We start from the raw sequence: 20,171 nt of genomic DNA, 5'->3' as shown, positions 1-20,171 counted from the left end.
ATAGCCTGGAGGTGTGTGTTCGGTCATTGTCCTGTTGAAAAATAAATGACAGTCCCACTAAGTGCAAACCAGAAGGGATGGCGTATCGCTGCAGAATGCTGTGGATTCATCAGACCAAAGGACAGATTTCCACTGGTCTAATGTCCATTGCTCCTGTTTCTTGGCCCAAGCAAGTCTCTTCTTCTTATTGGTGTCCTTCAGTAGAGGTTTCTTTGCAGCAATTTGACCATGAAGGCCTGATTCACGTAGTCTCCTCTGAAGAGTTCATGCATTTATTTGGGCTGCAATCTGAGGATAGTTACTCTAATGAACTTATCCTCTGCAGCAGAGGTAACTCTGGGTCTTATTTTCCTGTGGCGGTCCTCATGAGAGACAGTTTCATCACAGAGCTTATCGGTTTTTGCGACTGCACTTGAAGAAACTTTAAAAGTTCTTGAAATGTTCCAGATTGACTGACATTCATGTCTTAAAGTCATGATGGACTGCTGTTTTTCTCTGATTATTTGAGCTTTTCTTGCCATAATATGGACTTGGTCCAACTTCTGTATACCACCCCTACCTTGTCACAACACAACTGATTGGCTCAAACACATTAAAAGGAAAGAAATACCACAAATTAACAAGGCATGACTACCATGAAGCTGGTTGAGAGAATGCCAAGAGTGTGCCAATCATCAAGGCAATGGGTGGCTACTTTGTAGAATCTCAAATATATTTTGATTTGTTTAACACTTTTTTGGTTACTACATGATTCCATAGGTAGAATAATAGCAAAAACATCAAAACTATGTAGAATATAGTAAAAAATAAAAACCCTTGAATGAGTAGGTGTCCAAAATTTTGACTGTAACAGTAGGTCAGAACGTTTAAACTTTCACATTTTCAGATCAGATCAATTTCAGATCATACAGCAACTAAGATAGAGGGATGGAGAGAAAATTACATATACAGACACACAGAAAGACAGAGGGAAGAATTACAGAAAAGATGGTAAGAATGAGAGAAGTCCTGTCAATTCTAGAAGAGAACAGTGCCAGTGAAAACTAAGTACACAAACACACTGACTCGCTCTAATTCACATGGCTTTATTAGCATGGGAAACATATGTTGATGCCAAAGCATGTGAAATAGATAAACAAAAGTGAAATAAACAATCAGAAATGAACAGTAAACATTACACTGAGAAATGTTTCAAAATAGAGACATTTCAAATGTTGTATTATGGCTATGGACAGTGTTGTAATAATGTGCAAATTGTTGAAGTACAAAAGGGAAAATAAATAAACAGAAACATGAGTTGTATTTACAACGGTGTGCAGTGATCTCATTTCTCATATTTACCTCCTCTCTTTTTATGTAATGTATGCTCTCGTCTAGAAAAGTGGACTCTAGTGATAGTATTTTCCTTTCTTTTTAGACCAGGTAGGCCTAAACATATTTTTTAAATGGTAGGCTAACTCCCTCTCTCTTTCCACAAGGCAGGTCTGAGACTCCTGTCTGCATTGTTGTGGAGGCTATGCCATCTGGTAAGACCCTGTGTTTGTGTGTGGGAAGAAGTCAGTAACATGTATAAATAACTTTTGACCTTGGTGTGTAGGTAGGTATAAATAAGGTTGTATGCAACAGGTGTAGACTAACAGTGAAATGCTTACTTATGGGCCATTCGCAACAATGCAGAGAGAAAGAAAATAGAGAAATAAAATAAAAGTAATAACATGTAATAATAACATTAATAAATACACAATGAGTAACGATACCCTGGGTATATAGCCAAGTTATCAATACCGAGTCGATGTGCAGGGGTACAAGGTAACTGAGGTAGATATGTACATATAGTTAGGGATAAAATGACTAGGAAACAGGATAGATAATAAACAGTAAAATTGTTAACCAAATAGCTACCCGCACTAACTATTTTAGCTTATGGCTTGGGCGTAGAAGCTGTTGAGGGTCCTGTTGGTTCCAGATTTGGTGCATCGGTACTGCTTGGCGTGCAGTAGTAGAGAGAACAGTCTATGAATTGGGTGGCTGGTGTCTTTGACCATTTTTAGGGCCTTCCTCTGACACCGCCTGGTAGAGAGGTCCTGCATGGCAGGAAGCTTGGCCACAGTGATGTACTGGGCCGTACGCAGTAACCTTTGTAGCACCTTACGGTCGGATGCCAAGCAGGTGCCAAACAAAGCAGTGATGAAGCCAATAAAGATGCTCTCAATGTTGCACCTGTAAAACTTTTAAAAGCTCTGAGGGCCCATGCCAAATCTTTTTAACCTCCTGCGGGGGAAGCGGAATTGTTGTGCACTTTTCACAACTTCATTGTGTGCGTTTGTGGACCATGATAGATCCTTAGTGATGTGGACACAGAGGAACTCTCAACCCCCTCCTCTACAGCCTTGACGTGAATGGGGGCGTACTCAGCCCTCAGTTTCATGTAGTCCACGATCAGCTCATTTGTCTTGCTGATGTTGAGGGAGAGGTTGCTGTCCTGGCACCACAATGCCAGGTCTCTGCCCTCCCTATAGGCTGTCTCATCGTTGTCGGTGACCAGGCCTACCACCATCGTGTCGTCAGCAAACTTAAGAATGGTGTTGGAGTCATGCGGCTACGCAGTCATGGGTGAACAGGGAGTACAGGGGGGGACTAAGCACGCACCCCTGAGGGGCCCCTGTGTTGAGGGTCATCATGGCAGAAGTCCAGGATCCCGTTGCATAGGGAGGTGTTCAGTCCCAGGTTCCTTAGTTTAGTGATGAGCTTGGAGGGCACAAGGGTGTTGAAGGCTGAGCTGTAGTCAATGAAGAGCAGTCTCACATAGGTGTTCCTCTTGTCGAGGAGGGAGAGGGCAGTGTGGAGTACAATGGAGATTGCATCATCTTTGGATCTGTTGGTGTGGTATGCGAATTGGAGTCGGTCTAGTGCATCTGGGATGGTGTTGATGTAAGTCATGCCCAGCTTTTCGAGGCATTTCATGGCTAAAGATATGAGTGCTATGGGGTGATAGTCATTTAGATAGGTTACAATGGCGTTTTTGGGCACAGGGACTATGCTGGGCTGCTTGTAACATGTAGGTATTACAGACTGGGTCAGGGAGAGGTTGAAAATGTCAGTGAAACACTTGCCAGCTGGTCAGCGCATGCTAAGAGTACGCGTCCTGGTAATCCATCTGGCCCTGCGGCCTTGTGAATGTAAACTTGTTTAAAGGTCTTACTCACATTGACTACGGAGAATGAGATCACACAGTCGTCCGGAACAGCCAGTGCTCTCATGCATGGTTCAGTGTTACTTGCCTTGAAGCGAACATAGAAGGCATTTAGCTCATCTGGTGTCACTGGGAGGCTCGCGGCTGGGTTTCCCTTTGTAATCCGTGATAGTTTGAAAGCCCTGCCACATCCGACATGCATCAGAGTTGGCATAGTAGGATTAGTTATTAGTCCTGTATTGATGTTTTGCCTGTTTGAATTTTTAGAGGTTGTAGCGGGATTTATTATATGCATACGGATTATTTTCCCGCATTTTGAAAGTGGCAGCTCTAGCCTTTAGCTCAGTGCAGATGTTGCCTATAATTCATGGCTTCTGGTTGAGACATGCACATACGTAGGGCTGTGGCAGTTATGACATTTTGTTAGCTGGTTATTTTCATGCAAATGATTGCTGGTCTCACGGTAATTGACTGTTAATTAACATAAACACGTTTAGCATCTCCATGAACACAAGCCGTTGAAAAAAAAAAAAAAGCTTGGGCTCCATTCCTCGTCTCAGATTGCACAGTTCACTCAAGTGGTCATATTTTAATTGACTATTCTCAACTTAATCTCGTCTTTACTAGTATGTACAATTTGTTCCGATTTAGAATGGCCCATTATCAAATGGGTAGGAACAGGGGCAGCGAGAAAAATATGTCATCCCTATGGACTCTAATAGCAAATTGTGGCCGCAGTTTGATTTTCAATCCTGCCAGGCAGGCTGTTCCAGTTTTATAGTGGATCATGTGCTTAATTGTAGCGGCTGATAAATAAATATAGTAGCACCTGGAATCCTCCTCTTTTCAGTGGCAACCATCAAAACTCTGCTTTCAAACAGGATTGCATATAGAAATGTCTGGGCTTATAAAGAACAAAGTTTGGACACACCTACTAATTTCAGGGTTTCTTTATTTGTACTATTTTCTACATGGTAGAATAGAAGACATCAAAACTATGAAACATCACATATGGAATCATGTAGTAACCAAAAAAGTGTTATACAAATAAAATATATATATTTTATATGAGATACTTCAAAGTAGCCACCCTTTGCCTTGATGACAGCTTTGCACACTCTTGGCATTCTCTCAACCAGCTTCATGAGGCGTCACCTGGAATTAATTTCAATTAACAGATGGGCCTTGTTAATTTGTGTAATATTTTCCCCTCTTAATGCGTTTGAGCCAATCAGTTGTGTTGTGACAAGGTAGGGATGGTATACAGACGATAGCCCTATTTGATAAAATACCAAGTCCATATTATGGCAAGAAGAGCTCAAACAAGCAAAGAGAAACAGTCCATCATTTCTTTAAGATATGAAGGTGAAGCCTATAGGCCTATGCATATTCATAAGCTCTAATATGCGTAGGTTACATTTTTAGCATCACCTTAGAAAGAGCTGTCCATTGTCTTTGGCTTTGAAACAACATCCACAAGGACCATGTTTTCCACTCAGTTTCAACTTTATGATCGATCACAGTGAGATGAGTTATAAATGCATAATACTGTTATAAGTGTTGGATGTGATTTTCAATTGCATTGATGTCAGAGTGGTTAGAGGGACAATAGATGAATTAATGAAGCCGGTGACTGATGTGGTAAACTCCTTAATGTTATCGCATGAATCCCAGAACATGTTCCTGTCTGTACTAGCGATACAGTCCTGTAGCTTAGAAGGAGCAGTGTGTGCCCGTGACTGGGACTCTGAATAACACACACTGGGGGAAGGAAAGGCTGGACTCTGACAAACTCTCTCACACTCACACAGCCGTGACGCTCCGAGCTGGGGTGGAAGCGTGTGAACGGGAAATGAGCGTCTGTCTTTCCCAGATGCTGTCGGAGAAGCCGGAACACCGGACGGATAGGCAGGGCTCACACAGCCCAGATACTGAGAGGTTCCCAGCAACATCTCCAGGAAGAGGGACACCGAGCATCCTGTAGCCCTAGAACACTGTGTGTGTGTGTGTCAGTCAGCGGCTGCCCTGCTACTGAAGAGAGAGAGAAAGCAAGAGAGGAGCTTTGGCCTAGGCTACTGTTGATTGTGAGGATGAAGGCCTTTTAAATTGAAGTAAAATTAAAGTTAGAGTATGCCTATTGTGAAAAGCTTACAAGGCAGGTCTCCAAACTGTGACCATGTAGCCACATTTTGCGACCCTTAGACTTGGTTGTGTGAGTTAAAAAATGCTGCACATTCATTCACCTCCGGAGCCTGCTGGTTTTCTGTTCTACTTGATAATTAATTGCACCCACCTGGTGTCCCAGGTCTAAATCAGTCCCTGATTAGAGGGGAACAATGCAACTGGCTTCGAGGTCCAGAGTTGAGTTTGAAGGCTATATTCATTATCCTTATGAATCCTGTAATGAAAGGGTCTGTTTGCCTCAGCTTTCTGAAGGTATACTTTTAATGTCTCAGCTCTCAATTCTAAACTCAACCGCAACTATTTTACAAAGATATTTGATCTGGCTTTCAGATATGGAGTGCGCGAAAAGCATATTGGCCATTGCGAGTGCATAGGCCTCATTGAACAGTATGCTACAACTGGAAATTAAATGAACTTTTAGATTAATACATGGCTACTATGAGTGGTATTACATTTAGAGTTAGCAATCTCGCTAATATGTTTGAGTTTCCACTTACTCAGGTGGTGAATAAGCCCCAAATACAGTTCTATCGGAAAGTATTCAGACCCCTTGATTTTTCCAAATGTTGTTACATTACAGCCTTATTCTAAAATGGTTTCTCCCAGTCTTCTCTGCAGATCCAAGATCTATCAGGTTGGATGGGGAGTGTTTCTGCACAGATATTTTCAGGCCTCTCCAGAGATGTTCGATCAGGTTCAAGTCCAGGCTCCGGCTGGGCTACTCAAGGACATTCAGAGACTTGTCACGAAGCCACTCCTGCGTTGTTTTGGCTGAGTACTTAGGGTATTTGTCCTGTTGGAAGGTGAACCTTCACCCCAGTCTGAGGACCTGAGAACTCTGGAGCAGGTGTTCATCAAGGATCTCTCTGTACTTTGCTCCGTTCCTCTTTCCCTCGATCCTGACTAGTGTCCCAGTCCCTGCCGCTGAAAAACATCCCCACAGCATGATGCTGCCACCACCATGCTTCACAGTAGGGATGGTGACAGATTTCCTCCAGACATGACGCTTGTAATTCAGGCCAAAGAGTTCATTCTTGGTTTCATCAGACCAGAGAATCTTGTTTCTAAGAGTCAGAGTCCTTTAGGTGCCCTTTGGCAAACTACAAGTGGGCTGTCATGTGCCTTTTACTGAGGGGTGGCTTCCGTCTGAGGGGTGGCTTCCATAAAGGCCTGATTGGTGGTGCTGCAGAGATGGGAGAATCTTCCAGAAGGACAACCATCTCCCCAGTGGAACGCTGGAGCTCTGTCAGAGTGACCATCGGGTTCTCGGTCACCTCCCTGACCAACGCCCTTCTTCCCCGACTGCTCAGTTTGGCCGGGCGGCCAGCTCTAGTAAGAGCCTTGGTTGTTCCAAATGATGGAGGCCACTGTGTTTTTGGGGACCTTCAATGCTGCAGAAAATGTTTTGGTACCCTTCCCCTAATCCTGTCTCGAGCTCTATGTACAATTCCTTCAACCTCATGGCTTGGTTTTTGCTCCGACATTCAATTCAATTGAATTGAATTTACCACAGGTGAACTCAAAATCAAGTTATAGAAACATCAAGGATGATCAATGGAAACAGGATGCACCTTAACACAATTTCAAGTCTCATAGCAAAGGATCTGAATACTTACGTAAATAAGGTATTTATTTTATTTATTTATTTTATTAATTTGCTAAAATTCCTAAAAACCTGTTTTCGCTTTGTCATTATGGGGTATTGTGTGTAGATTGAAGAGGATTTTTTTATACATTTAACCCATTTTAGAATAAGGCTATAACATAACAAAATGTGAAAAAGGGGAAGGGGTATGAATACCTTGAATACACTGTATATTAGCCTATGATATTAGAGCACATGAAGATGCAGGCAAACTATATATTTTTTTTTGTTACAATTCTGGAGCCATATTTAACAATAGCATATTTGTCTACCCAAAATGCATGCGAATCACTGGATTAAGTTGCACATTAAAATATTTTGAATCACAACATCACAAAATGAAATTATTTATTTATTCAGTACCATCTCAGTAGACTAAGTACACTTGTTATAAAGCATTGTGAATAACTTGATAGGCCTACAATTTTTTTTCTACTGCATGATCCCACAAAAAAAAATTGGTACGACCAAATCATGGGCTGGTGCCACCAACTGAAAAACTTAGTGGCACAAGTCTGTTAGTCTGGAGCCCTGCTACAAAGGGAACGTCCTCCGTGTGGAGGAGTTGACCTATTGTAGTGGACAAAGATGAGAAGAATGGTGCAGCCAAATGCATGCTACTTTGCACCTCGCCATTTTTATTTATTTATTATTATTTTTATGATTATTATTGTTGTATGTCATTGTTATTATTGTAGGCCTTTTTATTAATCTAAACCAGTTCTTTAAATATGCAAAACATGTTGTTTCATTCTGTTGAGACATTTTATTAAGTTAACTGTAATGTTGTTTTCCGCAATTTAATATCCTGCTCATATTTTCCCTATAAACAATGGCTTGACTTACTTTTGATATTACCTTAATAAAAGTTTAGAAACATTTGTGAAGGTTTGGTGTGGTGTGGCTATTAGCCTACTATACTGAAGGCCTATGATATGACGACTGTGCTCACTGGTGCTCCAACTTACTACGACAGCTGAACTTGTTTCAGGCCTACCTATTGGAAGGATGTTTCAGGCCTACCTATTGGAAGGATGTTTCAGGCCTACCAGAGTTACTCCTGTAATCTAACGCTTATCTTCATAACAAATTCTAATAGAACATTTATGAATGAACCTCCTCCTGTAAATCTGTCTGACAGACGCAGTAGCCTGTCTGACATGAAACAATGCGTGTCCGTGTCATATCATGCCACCGGCATCTCTCTCTGGGGCTAGGCCTTTCTTTCCATTTATCTTTTAAATATTAAAATCATACAGTGGACACTTAAGCCTATAGGCCAATGCATGCAATGCCGTTATGCATTTGGTGCTCAAATCTCCAACAGCTGAACCGTGAGATGGACAATGTGTTTTAGGAATGTAAAAACCAATAAAATAGGCTATACATTTTTGCATATGCTACAGATCGAAACACAAGGAATAGTGTTTTTGTAATTAGATATAGGCTGTTTAAGGACACAAATGTGGCTCATTTGGCCAATATCCCTGGTTTATTGATGGAGCTGACTGCGTGGGAGGATGGCCTAATGGGTTACGTACCCAATACATATGGATGTATTTCTCAAATGTCAGATCAATTGAAATCTTTCCGGTCACCTGTCTGGTGCCAAATGGGTGTGTGTGTGTGTGAGATTAAATGACCATCATACCAGAATGAATAACACACACACACAAGTATGATAAACTGTTGAGTAACATAAGAAAGGTAGGTCTACGGCCAAACACAACATTATGCCAGGACATTACAGTCCAGTCAAGTAACTCCGTCTGTGTGTGTGTGTGCTTACATGGTTGTCTGTGGTGTGTATGAGGCTGAGGATGGGAGAGCCAGTGGGGGTGCAGAGTTCAGGGAAGGGGTTGATGACGGCAGGGAGAGAGGAGGGACGACACTGCTGCTGCTCCTCCTGGAGCCTCCTGTAGAGGGAGACAGAGTTGCACAAAAATAAAAAAGACCCATCAATCACAACCACAGATTTACATTTACTCATAGAAATATATAGATACTGTGTGTGTGTGCACATGTGTGTGAGAGAGAGAGAGACATAGTTACATGAAGGCGTTGATGTGTACGGGCTGAGAGCGACACAGCCTCTCTTGGGGGCAGGAAAGGGGAATAGGGCGCTGGGAGCGAGGGCCGCGCCGATGAGGAGCGTGCCCGTGATGAGGGGTGTGCACGTGACTGTTGTGCAGCAGCGGGGCCGTCTCTGTGTGGGTATTGCAGCTGGAGTAGAGACTCTCCAGAGAGGAGTTCATGTCATTCACCAACGCCTCCAGATCCACATCATCTACATAGAGAGACAGAGCGACAGAGAGAGAGAGAGAGACAGACAGAGGTAAAGACGGGAGGGAGGTGGTGAGAGAAAGAGGGAGAGAGATAGAGGTGTATTTAAAACACAGCAAAAAGGAGATACATGCTGCAAATGTTGCTCTTACCAATAGATGTCACTGTAGACTAGAGATAACTAGGATGCTGTCCTGAGCACAGAGAGAGCTACTCCCAAATCTCTGTTATTCGCATGAAGACGGAGATACAGGGGGTGCAGATCCGGGTGCCTTGCGAGAATTTGTCGGCAAGGGAGTACCCGCCTTTACCATGCGCTCTATTGGCCAATGTGCAATCAGTGGAGAATAAACAGGATGAGCTCCGTTTCAGACTATCCTACAAACAGGACATTAAATACGGTCATATCTTATGTTTTACCGAGTCGTGGTTGAACGACGACATGGATATACAGTTAGCTGTGTGTTCCGTGCATCGGCAGGACAGAACAGCTGCGTCCGGTAGGACGAGGGTTGGTGGTTTGTGTCTATTTGTCAATAACAGCTGGTGCACAATGTCTAATATTAAGGAAGTCTTGAGGTCTGTCTCGCCTGAGGTAGAGTACCTCATGATAAATTGTAGACCACACTATCTATTTTTTGAAGCAGTCTATTTACCACCACAAACCGATGCTGGCACTAAAACTGCACTCAACGAGATGTATAAGGCCATAAGCAAACAAGAAAATACTCATCCAGTTGCGGCACTCCTAGTGGCCCGAGACTTTAATGCAGGCAAACTTGCATCCGTTTTACCTCATTTCTAGTAGAATGTTAAATGTGTAACCAGAGGGGGAAAATAAATAAATAACTTCTAGACCACCTTCACTCCACATACAGACACACGTACAAAGCTCTCCCTCACCCTCCATTTGGCAAATCTGACCATAATTCTATCCTTCTGATTCCTTCATACAACCAAAAATTAAAGCAGGAAGTACCAGTGACTCGCTCAATACGGAATTGGTCAGATGATGCGGATGCTACGCTACAGGACAGTTTTGCTAGCACAGACTGGAATATGTTCCTGGATTCATTAAACGACATTGAGGAGTTGACCACCTCAGTCACCGGCTTCATCAATACGTGTATAGACGACATCGTCCCAACAGTGACCGTACGTACATATCCCAACCAGAAGCCATGGAATACAGGCAACATCCGCACCGAGCTAAAGGCTAGAGCTGCCGCTTTCAATGAGCGACAGCTTTTATAAGAAATCCCGCTATGCCCTGAGACGAACCATCAAACAGGCAAAGCTTCAATACAGGACAAAGATAGAAACATACTACACCGGCTCTGACGCTCGTCAGGGCTTGCAAACTATTACAGACTACAACAGGGAAACCCAGCCATGAAGTGATCAGTGACACGAGCCTACCAGAGGGGCACTGCCCTTTCCCACCTGGACAAAAGGAATGCCTATGTGAGAATGCTATTCATCGACTACAGCTCAGCGTTCAACACCATAGTGCCCACAAAGCTCATCACTAAGCTAAGGACCCTGGAACTAAACACCTCCCTCTGCAACTGGATCCTGGACTTCCTGACGGGCCGCCCCCATGTGGTATGGGTAAGCAACTCTGCCACGCTGATCCTCAACACAGGGGCCCCTCAGGGGTGCGTGCTTAGTCACCTCCTGTACTCCTTGTTCACCCACGACTGCGTGGCCAAACACGACTCCAACACCATCATTAAGTTTGCTGACGACACAACGGTGGTAGGCATGATCACCGACAACGATGAGACAGCCTATAGGAAGGAGGTCAGAGACCTGGCAGTGTGGTGCCAGGACAACAACCTCTCCCTCAACGTGAGCAAAACAAAAATATACGATTGTGGACTACAGGAAAAGGAGGGCCAAACACACCTCCATTCCCATCAATGGGGCTGTAGTGGAGCAGGGTCGAGAGTTAAGTTCCTCAAGCTACAGTAGACTAGAGATAGTTAGGATGCTGTCCAGAGCAGAGAGAGCGCTACTGTATGTCAGAAGGACATCTAAGAAACCATTGGAATATAACGGAAGACTCCAGCCTTCCACTAAAATGTTTCCTCTACCATGTTCTAAGATGTCCCTAGGCTCTGAGTGTGTGTGCATGTGTAGGCCTGAGTCTGCTGACACTGGAGCACTGGGAACACGGTCACTGCATCGCATATGTTAAATCTAGAAAGTACAATCATAAAAAACATACCGAAGTCTCTATCATCCCCTACAGTCAACATGGGGTGGCAGGTAGCCTAGTGGTTAGCGCATTGGGCCAGTAACCGAAAGGTTTCTGGATCAAATCCTTGAGCTGACAAGGTAAAAATCTGTCGTTCTGCCACTGAACAAGGCAGTTAACCCACTGTTCCCCCGGTAAGCTGTCATTGCAAATAATAATTTGTTCTTAACTGACTTGCCTAGTTAAATAAAAGGTTATTTAAAATTTTAAAACATACTGAAGTCTATCATCCCCTACAGTCAACATACCAAAGTCTCTATCACTCTCTACAGTCAACATATAGAAGTTGATCATTCTCTACAGTCAACATATAGAAGTTGATCATTCTCTACAGTTATCATACCAAAGTCTTCAAGTTACTAAACCAGCTAAATATGCCTCTAGGCAAGTGTATCGGTCTGCGGGAGCCCACACTGATCCAAATGAAGCATACATCGGTAATAAAACTGATTCAAACGTTACGAATTGCAGGTTCACCAACGTTTTTAACTCATAATCGTTTCTGCCTTACTCTGCAAATACCTCTAATTTGTTGTGACGGAATTGATTCGTCCTTTCCTTCAGCCTATCAAACTTTTGTGCATGGAGCTGCATATGACATTGCTTTACAAGTCAGATAACAACTGTGTGCACAGCGCGAAAGACACAGCTGCACGAGCCAACGAGAGGTAGGCCTACTCTATCCCTGTTCTAATATTGGTAGGCTACATCTGCATGGCACCTTCAGCATTCAGACGTTTGTAAAATGACTTTTGTAATATAAAATCATAGACTATTAACTTCTTACACTTGTGGGAATTGTCCTATACTGTATGGATAGGGCTACATTTAAATGTTTCTTACAGAAGAAATATGGAAAGTACAGTGCCTTGCGAAAGTATTCGGCCCCCTTGAACTTTGCGACCTTTTGCCACATTTCAGGCTTCAAACATAAAGATATAAAACTGTATTTTTTTGTGAAGAATCAACAACAAGTGGGACACAATCATGAAGTGGAACGACATTTATTGGATATTTCAAACTTTTTTAACAAATCAAAAACTTAAAAATTGGGCGTGCAAAATTATTCAGCCCCTTTACTTTCAGTGCAGCAAACTCTCTCCAGAAGTTCAGTGAGGATCTCTGAATGATCCAATGTTGACCTAAATGACTAATGATGATAAATACAATCCACCTGTGTGTAATCAAGTCTCCGTATAAATGCACCTGCACTGTGATAGTCTCAGAGGTCCGTTAAAAGCGCAGAGAGCATCATGAAGAACAAGGAACACACCAGGCAGGTCGGTGATACTGTTGTGAAGAAGTTTAAAGCCGGATTTGGATACAAAAAGATTTCCCAAGCTTTAAACATCCCAAGGAGCACTGTGCAAGCGATAATATTGAAATGGAAGGAGTATCAGACCACTGCAAATCTACCAAGACCTGGCCGTCCCTCTAAACTTTCAGCTCATACAAGGAGAAGACTGATCAGAGATGCAGCCAAGAGACCCATGATCACTCTGGATGAACTGCAGAGATCTACAGCTGAGGTGGGAGACTCTGTCCATAGGACAACAATCAGTCGTATATTGCACAAATCTGGCCTTTATGGAAGAGTGGCAAGAAGAAAGCCATTTCTTAAAGATATCCATAAAAAGTGTCGTTTAAAGTTTGCCACAAGCCACCTGGGAGACACACCAAACATGTGGAAGAAGGTGCTCTGGTCAGATGAAACCAAAATGGAACTTTTTGGCAACAATGCAAAACGTTATGTTTGGCGTAAAAGCAACACAGCTCATCACCCTGAACACACCATCCCCACTGTCAAACATGGTGGTGGCAGCATCATGGTTTGGGCCTGCTTTTCTTCAGCAGGGACAGGGAAGATGGTTAAAATTGATGGGAAGATGGATGGAGCCAAATACAGGACCATTCTGGAAGAAAACCTGATGGAGTCTGCAAAAGACCTGAGACTGGGACGGAGATTTGTCTTCCAACAAGACAATGATCCAAAACATAAAGCAAAATCTACAATGGAATGGTTCAAAAATAAACATATCCAGGTGTTAGAATGACCAAGTCAAAGTCCAGACCTGAATCCAATCGAGAATCTGTGGAAAGAACTGAAAACTGCTGTTCACAAATGCTCTCCATCCAACCTCACTGAGCTCGAGCTGTTTTGCAAGGAGGAATGGGAAAAAATGTCAGTCTCTCGATGTGCAAAACTGAGAGAGACATACCCCAAGCGACTTACAGCTGTAATCGCAGCAAAAGGTGGCGCTACAAAGTATTAACTTAAGGGGGATGAATAATTTTGCATGCCCAATTTTTCAGTTTTTGATTTGTTAAAAAGGTTTGAACTATCCAATAAATGTAGTTCCACTTCATGATTGTGTCCCACTTGTTGTTGATTCTTCACAAAAAAATACAGTTTTATATCTTTATGTTTGAAGCCTGAAATGTGGCAAAAGGTCGCAAAGTTCAAGGGGGCCGAATACTTTCGCAAGGCACTGTATATGCAATACCGGTAGCCACTAAAAAAAGTGAAAAGCTTGGAGATAAATGGGAAAATTAGACAAAGGTGAGAACACAACAGTTCACCTGACACAGACTGAATCCAAACATTAGAATGTTGATTTTACACTTACTGTACTTTTCGTGATATTTGTTGATAACAAAGTCTGAAAATACTCTGGATACATTCAGTAACTAAATTTGGTGTAGTTGCAACATAAGACAAAAAAAAATGACAAGGGTTTGAGTGAGAGGTCTAACTGGTGTTTCCAAGTGGCCACACACACCTCTCCAGACTGTCAGTTTGAGTGAGAGGTCTAACTGGTGTTTCCAAGTGGCCACACACACACATCTCCAGACTGTCAGTTTGAGTGAGAGGTCTAACTGGTGTTTCCAAGTGGCCACACACACATCTCCAGACTGTCAGTTTGAGTGAGAGGTCTAACTGGTGTTTCCAAGTGGCCACACACACATCTCCAGACTGTCAGTTTGAGTGAGAGGTCTAACTGGTGTTTCCAAGTGGCCACACACACATCTCCAGACTGTCAGTTTGAGTGAGAGGTCTAACTGGTGTTTCCAAGTGGCCACACACACACACACATCTCCAGACTGTCAGTTTGAGTGAGAGGTCTAACTGGTGTTTCCAAGTGGCCACACACACATCTCCAAAGTGTGCACAGTTCCTAAATAATTTCAATGCACTTTTATGACTCAAAGAAAAGTCTTCAACTAGAAAGTATTTTTTGAGCTCTCTTAGCTGTGCCGTTGAGGAACTAGACCAAGAACACTTGTAGTTGTGTTGTTTGGAACACAACCCTGCATCTCCGCCTTTACAAAATTACTGTTAAGCAATACAAAAACGGTCCATTATAAATCCAAATCTGGGTCACATGGGTATAATTTGAAAGCTTGTTAAATTTTTTGACAAGCTAAATGATAATATATGATCTTAGGCTTTCACAAGGCAATTTAGAGAAGCAGATTGTAATTTTGGTGCAACAGAACGGAGTCATGAGCGCATTTCCTTCACAATACAACAAACATAGGCTCATTCTGTTCAGGACGACCCAGAATATAACACCATGCCATCTGTAACTGTACATCTAACATAGTGATCATGAAAGTTAACACTGTATATAGCATGAGTTTTATGATATGGAAATGTGAAGTGTACAGCATTCCAATTTAAGTGCTTATCAGAGTCCAAATCTGCCATTTTCAACATGTATATGGGTGCAAGTGCAAAGGGCTACATGAGGGACAATCAATGTAATTGTTTGGGTCATTGATACCAAATGCACTGTAGAAAATGTTGTTTTACCTGTGGAGCCGTACCGGGCTACCGGAGTGGACAACAATTTTGCTGATTGCACATCTAACTGCTGATTGGTGGTTTTCGATTGCCAGGTCCACCGTACAAAATATTAGTTTGGCTCAGCTTTAAACAGTCAGTGCATTTGGTCACTTTTTACATGAACAGGGTAAAGGTGTAATTTCATAACAAGGACAGCAATAACTTTTGCGAGCCGCACTGGTCGGAAAGGGAGAAGAGAGCAGCTCTTGGTCAAAACAATTTGCTTTTGAGATGGGGTGAAATTCAAAACTGTTATGTTAATTAGCTATGTATGCCATTGCTCATTTCTAAAGATAAATATTGACATATTACTAGCTCAAAAACCCCATTTAAAATCTGATATCTGACAAGTTAAACCAGTGGGTAATGAATATTTCAGATAAAAGGTGGGGGGGACAGAAACATAAATTGCGCCGATCCATTCCACTAATCAAATCGCACCGTTTCAAACAAAAAGTATTATTCCTGTATCATATTGGAGCACATGTATCTAGATGCATATTGAATCGTGATTGTAAGGAGAGATGCACATCCCTATAACCTAGCATAATATAGCCTGGCATGACATAGCCTGGTGGCGCCGATAGATAAGTCCGCTCTACATCTAGCTCCTAAGCAACTTCACAGTATTTTGTTTTTTTTGTGTGTGTTATTTCTTACAATATTAGCCCAGGAAATTGTTGGTGTTATTACATACAGCCGGAAAGAACTTTCGGATATCAGAGAGGCAGTAACTCCCCAGCATTAGGACCGGGAATACGACTTTCCCGAATTGGATCCTTTGTCCGTACCCCCCAGGGCAATTGAACAGATTCCAGAGGCTGATCCAAAACACCGCCGGCTGAGAAGAGGTGATCGGAGTGGACTTCTAGTCCAACTCAGGAAGCGCGCACACCACCCACCATTTCCAGAATATTACTCGCTAATGTTCACGGAAACATGGCTCTCTCGGGATATACTGTCTGAGACTGTACAGCTAGTTGGGTTCTCAGTATGTCGCCCAGACAGGAATAAAGAAATCTCTGGGAAGAAGGCAGGCAGGGGTGTATGTTTCATGATTAACCACTCATGGTGCGATTGTGATAACATACAGAAACTCTAGTACTTCACCCGACCTAGAATACCTCAATCAAATGCTGATAATTATCTTCGGTTATAGTCACAACCATGTATATTCCCCCTCAAGCCGATACCATGACGGCCCTCAAAAGAACTTCACTGGACTTGATGCAAACTGGAAACCACATATCGTGAGGTAGCATTTATTGTAGCTGGGGATTTTAACAAAGCAAATTGGAGGAAAACACAACAACGTTCTACCAACACATTGATGGTAGCACTCGCTCTGGGAAAACAGACCACCGCTACTCAGCTTTTCAAAGTGCCTATAAGGCCCTCCCCCGCCCTCCCGTTGGAAAATCTGATCATGACTCCATTTTGCTCCTCCCTTCCCATAGGCAGAAACTGAAAAACAGGAAGTACCTGTGCTAATAACTATTCAAAGCTGGTCTCACCAAATCGGAATCCACACTTCAAGATTGTTTTGATCACGCGGACTGGGATATGTTCAGGGTAGCCTCTAAGAATAACATCGACAAATACACAGATACGGTGACTGAGTTTATCAGGAAGTGTATAGGAGATGTTGTATCCACTGTGACTATTAAAACCTACCCTAACCAGAAACCGTGGATAGACGGCAGCATTCGCGCAAAACTGAAAGCGCGAACCACCACATTTAACCAATGCAAGGTGACTGGGAATATGGATGAATACAAACAGTGTAGTTATTCCCTCCTTAAGGCAATATGTCAGTACAGAGACAAAGTGGAGTTGTAATTCAACGGCTCAGAAACGAGACGCATGTGGCAGGGTCTACAGACAATCACGGACTACAAAGGGAAAACCAGTCAAGCCGTGGACACTGACGTCTTGCTTCCGGACAAGCTAAACACCTTCTTCGCCTGCTTTGAGGATAACACACTGCCACCGACAAGGCCCGCTACCAACGACTGAGCTCCACTTCTCCATGACCGACGTGAATAAGATATTTAAGCGTGTTAACCCTCGCAAGGCTGCCGGCCCAGATGGCATTCCTAGCCGTGCATGCGCAGACCAGCTGACAAATCATATTCAATTTCTCTCTATCCCAGTCTGCTGACCCCACTTGCTTCAAGATGTCCACCATTGTTTCTGTACCCAAGAAAGCGATGGTAAATGAACTAAATGACTATCGGCTGGGTCGGAACCCCACCCTGTGCAATTGGTTCCTGGACTTTCTGACAGACCATCCCCCAGGCGGGGAAGGTAGGAAACAACACCCCCACTTCACTGATCCTCAACACAGAGGCACCACAAGGGCGCATGCTCAGTCCCCTCCTGTACTCCCTGTTCACCTATGACTGTGTGGCCACGCATGGCTCCAACTCAATCATCAAGTTCGTAGATGACAGTAGTAGTAGGCCGGATTACCAACAATGATAAGACAGCCTACAAAGAGGAGGTGAGGGCCCTGGGAGTTTAGTTTCAGGAAAATAACATCTAACTCGACAAACCAATGGAGCTGATGGTGGACTTCAAGAAACAACAGAGGGAGCCCGCCCCTATCCATAGTTTCCAAGATGGCGTAGCAGTAGGACGTATTGTCGTGTAGTGTCCCTTGTATATATCGTTTGTTTTCGTTTTTTTCTTCACATATCTTTAAAACTTTTTGCTGAACCTCAACTTCTTCTAAATACTCTCCTGCAACCCGCCTCACCCAACGTAGCTATTTTTCCTAAAGTATTTATATTTACTTCGGACCTGGAACCCCTCAACTGAAGCTAGCCAACGAACTACCAGCTTCAGCAAAACATTGCTAGCGGTCTTCAGCTAACCGGTCATCAGCTAACCTTTAGCTCGGAAAGCTCTCGCCAGTTCGAACAACGCGACTCTAACCAGAGCATAACGGACCTATTTATTATTTTATTTTATTTTTCATCCCCGGATTCCCATCGCAAACGGAACATTTTGAGCTCCTGGGCTACAATATCCAGACCCACGACCGGTCCATCGATGTCACTGCATGAAGAGGAATAAACAGATACCCCCATCGCGACGTCCCCAAAGGCTAACTCTCTAGCCCTTGCTATCTCCTTGCTTGCAAATTCGGCCTGCTAACTGCTAGCTTGTTTAGCCCGGTCCGCTAACTGCTACCGTGTTTAGCACCGTCTACTAACTGTTAGCTTGTTAGCACAGGCCTGCTAACCGTCTGAATCGCCGCGTCCCAAACACTCACTGAACCCATATTTACTTTCTATCCCTTTTCGATTTTTAATTTGTTTATACCTTCCGGTAACCTGCCTCACCCAATGTGATACGGAACCGCTATTATCTTTACATTTTTAGAACACACTCAAGAACCTCCAGAAGCTAACCAGCTAACTGGCTACAAGCTATTTGGTCATTGTTAGTTTTCTAACACTCGCCAGTCCAGCTTCCCTGCCCCATCCACCGCTGCCCCTTGGACACTGATCACTTGGCTACATAGCTGATGCATGCTGGACTGTCCATTAATCACGGTAATCCATTCTGCTTGTTTATGTTTTATCTGTCGGCCCCAGCCGCACTTAGGCTCTGTGTTTAGTTAATCCGACCCTCTCTGCCTAATCAATCGCCATTCTACCTGCTGTTGTTGTGCTAGCTGATTAGCTGTTGTCTCACCTACTGTTTTAGCTAGCTCTCCCAATTCAACACCTGTGATTACTGTATGCCTCGCTGTATGTCTCTCTCATATGTCAATATGCCTTGTATACTGTTGTGCAGGTTAGTTATCATTGTTTTAGTTTACAATGGAGCCCCTAGTTCCACTCTTTATACCCCTGTTACCTCCTTTGTCCCACCCCCCACACATGCGGTGACCTCACCCATTACAACCAGCATGTCCAGAGATACAACCTCTCTCATCATCACCCAGTGCCTGGGCTTACCTCCGCTGTACCCGCACCCCACCATACCCCTGTTTGCGCATTATGCCCTGAATATATTCTACCATGCCCAGAAACCTGCTCCTCTTATTCTCTGTCCCCAACGCCCTAGGCGACCAGTTTTGATAGCCTTCAGCCGCACCCTCATACTACTCCTTCTCTGTTCCGCGGGTGATGTGGAGGTAAACCCAGGCCCTGCATGTCCCCAGGCACCCTCATTTGTTGACTTCTGTGATCGAAAAAGCCTTGGTTTCATGCATGTCAACATCAGAAGCCTCCTCCCTAAGTTTGTCTTACTCACTGCTCTAGCACACTCTGCTAACCCTGATGTCCTTGCCGTGTCTGAATCCTGGCTCAGGAAGGCCACCAAAAATTCTGAGATTTCCATACCCAACTATAACATCTTCCGTCAAGATAGAACTGCCAAAGGAGGAGGAGTTGCAGTCTACTGCAGAGAGAGCCTGCAAAGTAATGTCATACTTTCCAGGTCCATACCCAAACAGTTCGAACTACTAATTTTGAAAATTACTCTCTCCAGAAATAAGTCTCTCACTGTTGCCGCCTGCTACCGACCCCCCTCAGCTCCCAGCTGTGCCCTGGACACCATTTGTGAATTGATCGCCCCCCATCTAGCTTCAGAGTTTGTTCTGTTAGGTGACCTAAACTGGGATATGCTTAACACCCCGGCAGTCCTACAATCTAAGCTAGATGCCCTCAATCTCACTCAAATCATCAAGGAACCCACCAGGTACAACCCTAACTCTGTAAACAAGGGCACCCTCATTGACGTCATC

The 20,171-nt window shown here is 43.5% G+C and overlaps 1 protein-coding gene across 2 annotated transcripts in view; it reads right to left on the bottom strand.

Moving 5' to 3' along the window:
- The window catches only part of LOC139373627 (growth factor receptor-bound protein 10-like), a 55,508-nt gene that overhangs the window by 21,286 nt on the left and 14,051 nt on the right, over positions 1-20,171 (bottom strand). For both annotated transcript variants that reach the window (XM_071114350.1, XM_071114351.1), the window contains exons 4-5: positions 9,075-9,309; positions 8,812-8,938 (exon numbers count right to left, since the gene is read on the bottom strand). In XM_071114350.1, the coding sequence (XP_070970451.1) occupies positions 8,812-8,938; positions 9,075-9,309 (362 nt within the window). The remainder of the gene's footprint in view (positions 1-8,811; positions 8,939-9,074; positions 9,310-20,171) is intronic.

The sequence above is a fragment of the Oncorhynchus clarkii genome, chromosome 18, assembly GCF_045791955.1.
Source record: "Oncorhynchus clarkii lewisi isolate Uvic-CL-2024 chromosome 18, UVic_Ocla_1.0, whole genome shotgun sequence".
In the NCBI taxonomy this organism is placed as follows: Eukaryota; Metazoa; Chordata; class Actinopteri; order Salmoniformes; family Salmonidae; genus Oncorhynchus; species Oncorhynchus clarkii.
The sequence above is the reverse complement of the archived record's forward strand: the minus strand, read 5'-3'. Positions and strand labels throughout refer to the sequence as shown.